Consider the following 4,855-nt stretch of genomic DNA (forward strand, 5'->3'; position numbering starts at 1 on the left):
ATCCTGAATGAAAGAAAAATTTAATAACAAGTTTAAGAATTTTAAGAATCTGAAATAAAAAGCAAAAAGCTAAATAAGGCTTGGATCCTAGAAAGTTATAAACAGACTAAGGATACAGATAAAATTGGAAGATTGAAACTATATTTGGTTCAGACCTTTAAAATGTAAAACAATAGAAACTCTTTTTCAAACAGTACCATTTAGTGAAGAAGAATAGTTCAGGACAGAGTTGAGTAACACAATATATGCAGTCTTTACAACAGAAAATGCTAGTTGTATATTTATTTATTTGGTGCCAAACAACATGGAAATAGCTGGCAATTAGAACTATACCCTCCTAATTCCTGCATTGACATTGAATTAATTGTGGACAGAATCATTTCAAGCCAGACTGATCTGTCTTCCCTGGGAGAAGAAATATTGCATCCCATTTCTTTTCCTTTCTGTTCTAAAGTTGGGGTGGGGGAGTCTTTATTTTTAAGAGCATTAGTTAAACAACACCATCTAAATAAATGGCACTTTGCTACTATGAGCAGCCTGCTAGGCTAAATGGCTTATTAACTAAAACAGACTCAGAAAAACAGCGATGGCATAGATAAACAGAGGAAGTTCAGCAAAAATACAGCACTTTAATAAAAAACCAAATAACCAAAAAATACAAATTAAAGATAACTAAACAATAAGCATGTTATTACAAAACAATTTTCTATTAACAGCATAAAGCAACCTTACAATTTAGCAGCCTCTCTCTCTATTTTCAGTTATTGTAAGGTCTCAGTTGCCCACTTCAGGTAAAGATATGCATTATTCTCTTACCTTTCACTCTAGTTTAAATGAGAAATGATTATTTAAAGTAAAAGATAAGCAAAATTCATATATAGACAGTCCCATACAGCAATAGCACTTAGACTTATATACCGCTTTACAGTGATTTACAGCCCTCTCTAAACAGTTTACAGAGTCAACATATTGCCCTCAACCATCTGGCTCCTCATTTTACCAACCTCAGAAGGATGGAAGTCTGAGTCAACCTCGAGCCGGTGAGGATTAAGCCCCTGATGGTCAGCAGAATTAGCCTGCAATACTGCATTCTAATCACTGCACCACCACAGTTTATCTCAAAAGATTTGTTTTTTTATTGCATGTTTTCATTATTCACTAACAATTACAATTGTTTTTCTAATAACAAAATGTGCTTGCTGTATTTGTTTTTCTGTTGGATAAGACTATCAATTGAAATAAACAAACATATTATGTCTTGTGCCTTTACCAGCAATTCTATTGCATCACTATAACTCTACCACATTTTCTTGTTTAATTCTGGTTGATGAACCAGATATTCACCGTGGGTGAGTTCCTGCATTGTACTAAGCCATTTGATTTTGTCCATTATTGGATTATTGCTTAGACAGTGGATAAACCCAGATAGTTGGGACTGCAGTATACCATAATTTTAAAAATTGTGCCTCTGAGTTATGTGTAAGCCAGTCTTATCTGAGAATCAATACCTCTGGACCATTTTGTGTTCTGTCTGATGATCTATGGACAATGTAGAAACAAAAGTGGTAAACTTGATAAAATAAATTCAATTATTTAAATAATTCCAGTTGCTGTTTAGAAAAGTTCAGCTTCTTAGTGTTGCAGATCAAGGCAGTAGACCCCTGTTGCTGTCGGGAACCATATGACTTGGGAATTTTCTAAGAGTGAGAAGCCCCTGTTTCAACTTACTTTTAAATATCTGTTTGATTGGCTGGGGATGGCATCGGTTAATTGTTCTACCTGCCCAAAGCAAAGGCATCATCTCTTTGCCTGTAGGCTTGGTTCAAATCCAGTGGAGGTTTTCTATTGTACCAGGACAGAAGAAATTTGCTTATTTGTTCCTCGCTAGTGATGCCCCTCAAATGAATATTTTCCTTTCCTTTTTCTCCCTTTTCTTTTGTGTAAGCATTAAACCGCCTGAGTTTGATTTCTGTCTGCATGCTCTCAAAGAAATGGAGGATACACTTATGTGCAAAGTCCCGTGTTTGTTCACAACAGGTCTCTTCAAATATTTTTTGTTCAAGATCAATGTAATTGCTCCAGTAGCGGGTCTGCAAAAAGGCGGCTTGATTGAAGCAGGGCTTGAGAGCACGAACAAGGAAGGCCATCACGATGAGGATTAAAAAAAGACTCCAACCAAAAGCCTGGAAGAAAATGACAAACAGATCGAGAGGCTTTGGATTTACAGAAAGAAGATGAAAACCAACCCTAGGTTGACTCTACATCAGGGGTGAAATGGTACCGGTTCAGAACAGTTTGCCCGAACCAATAATAAAAAAAGCTACCAGTTCACCCGAATCAGTAGTAAAAAAAATGCTATTGGTTCAGGCGAACTGGTATTTCTGATGATCAGCTGTGACGCATGATTTATATTAGCCAGAAAGCAGGATTTCCTGGTTTCTAGCTAATCTAAATCATGTGACATAGCGGATCCCCCCCCCTCGCTGTTTTACTTACCTTTGCAGGTGTGCTCAGTAGCAGATCCACCTTCTCAGACATAATCACATCCATTTTTGATGCTCTGCGCATGTGCAGAAGGACACGCGCATGCACAGAGGTGCACGTGCGAGCAGAGCAACCACGCATGTGCACTCACATTTGCGAACCAGTAGCAAAGGTAAGTAGATTTCACTCCTGCTCTACATCCCTATGCAACTTCAAGTTTCACGACAGTTGCCAGAGTCAATCCATACCATAATAACATAACTTTGTTTGAATCAATCTTGAGGAGAAATCACTTTTTGGTCAGGAAGAAATCCTTGCAAAAAAAAGAAAAAGAAAAAAGGGAGGTGCAGAATAGAAGCAAGGTGGTATAATATAAGTATAGAACATCCATCTGAACCCGATGAAATTGCAATGGAGTTACAATTATTAGAACATCTAGGTTTCCAGTGGGAAATTTGGGAGTTGTAATTCCAACATGTTTGGAAAATCTGGTGCAGTGAATGGGGACAATGGAGTTTGACTCTTTTGAAAACTTACAGTCATTTTAGATATAGTTTTTATTTATAAACTGGAATAAGTATCTTCTTCCAAGGTATTTTATACAGTTTTTTTAAATCCCCATTTGGCAGGAAGACGAGGAATGACAGGATTTGTCAGGAGCTCAATGCATTTATTGGGTGCTGGATTGGAAGAATATTTTTCACAGAACCCAATGCCAATAGATGCCCATTACTTACTTGGGAACAGCATTTGAGATACCTGGACACTGCCTTGCGGGAAGTGTTATTCCTCATCAACTCATCATTTTTGCATGGGATTTTGGCAAGGAAGTGTTGCAAGGCATCATAGGTAGTGATGTTGGCAGCAAAATCTGGAAATTTCTCAGGATCAATGGAATTGCTGAAGGCACAGACAAAACATTTCCCATCAAGGAGGGTGACTAGGATCCAAACGGTGGGTGCTATCATAGCCCGTTGCATAACAGAAGAACACATGTACCTGTGCATTGGACAGACAGGAACAGATTTGACTGTTATACCATAAACTGAAAACAACATAGGGGCCTTTACAAGAAAAGTGATAGAATCATCGAGGGTTATCATGAAAAAAAGAATGATATGCAAGTTAATACTGAATATGTTGATTATGCTATTAGTTTTGTCTGCATGAATCTAGTTTGCTTATGCATATTTCTGTGCAATCCTTCTAAAAAGACCAAATTATCTTTCTAGAAATTGGAACCACGTAACAGAAATAAACAAAAAGGTATATGGAGACCAAACAGAAGAAAAAAACAAATAGAAATGATAAGTTATAGAATGAATTTCCAGAAGAATTATAAAATAATGGTTTACCTAAATATTATTTTACAGATTGGTATATTAATGTCTTGTTGTATAAACAAATGCCAAAGGAGTTTAGCTATACAAAAACATAAGGCAAAGTAAAATTCTTAAAACCCTCCTCTTTCAGTCCTGATCTAAAAGATCCCTGCCAAATAGGTTTAATTTTAAAAACATAAGAAATTTTATTTCCTGGAATATCTAATATAATATTCCAGGAATTAAAGTTCCAGAAAAACCATGGCAGAGAAAGAAGAATGTGCTTTAAATTGAATTATCTAAGTACTTTGCATTTTTAAAATAAACACATTAAGTAATTGGATTCTTGCAGTAAAAATCATTGGAATCTCCCACCTGATAATTGATGGTTTCTTCCTTCTATCTCCAGTTGGTCTCCTCCACTCCTCAAGCATCATAACAAATTGCCTGTTGACAATGAGCCCACAGAAAAAAAGTGCTACTGGTGGGATAAACATTATTCCCAAGCCATATGTCATGTTGTATTTAGCAAGGCAAGGGCAATTGAAATCAAAGATGGTGTAAATCTTCACACTTGCCAATGCTAATAGCCCACAGATCCCATTTGTCACTGATTCTGAATTAGACTGGAAGTACTGGAAGACCATCTGGAATCGATCCATGCTGTTCGGGATATTTCCCTGAAGAAGGGCTGAAATAATGTCAAAGGATTTCAGCACCCGCAAGCTCTGTTTTCCTGACAATCCTCTTCAGCACTGGTTAGGAAAGCTCTACAAGCTCTTAAGTTAGTAGGACAATGGACAGGAAGAGCACAGTAGAGTAGATAGATTTTCACAGATGGCCTTTTTGGTTGTCCTGAAATCTCATTTTCATTAATATGACATTTTGTTGTGCCCTTCTTGTCGGTGTATTTAGAAGCCTTCTTAGTCAGTCCTCATCAGAAAAGTTGTTTATCTATGTGTTGTTGACTTCTCTCCACTATCTCCATTTAAAGAAAAGGGAGAAAATTACAGAATTCTTCTATATATCAACAAGCTGCCACTACAATA

At 36.8% G+C, this 4,855-nt stretch overlaps 1 protein-coding gene across 1 annotated transcript; it reads right to left on the minus strand.

The window, feature by feature from the left end:
- Window positions 1-726: 726 nt before the first annotated feature.
- On the minus strand, window positions 727-4,616 carry CALHM3 (calcium homeostasis modulator 3). Its single transcript, XM_014063021.2, has 3 exons — window positions 4,182-4,616; window positions 3,222-3,483; window positions 727-2,183 (listed from the first exon to the last, which is right to left on the minus strand). Exons 1-3 carry the CDS (start codon window positions 4,466-4,468, stop codon window positions 1,776-1,778), a joined length of 957 nt encoding a protein of 318 aa, XP_013918496.2. The 5' UTR covers window positions 4,469-4,616; the 3' UTR covers window positions 727-1,775.
- Window positions 4,617-4,855: the final 239 nt, after the last annotated feature.

Source organism: Thamnophis sirtalis, unplaced genomic scaffold (assembly GCF_051295495.1).
Source record: "Thamnophis sirtalis isolate CommonGarterSnake01/CBP01778 unplaced genomic scaffold, rThaSir2_p1.2 scaffold_11, whole genome shotgun sequence".
NCBI classification, from domain to species: domain Eukaryota; kingdom Metazoa; phylum Chordata; class Lepidosauria; order Squamata; family Natricidae; genus Thamnophis; species Thamnophis sirtalis.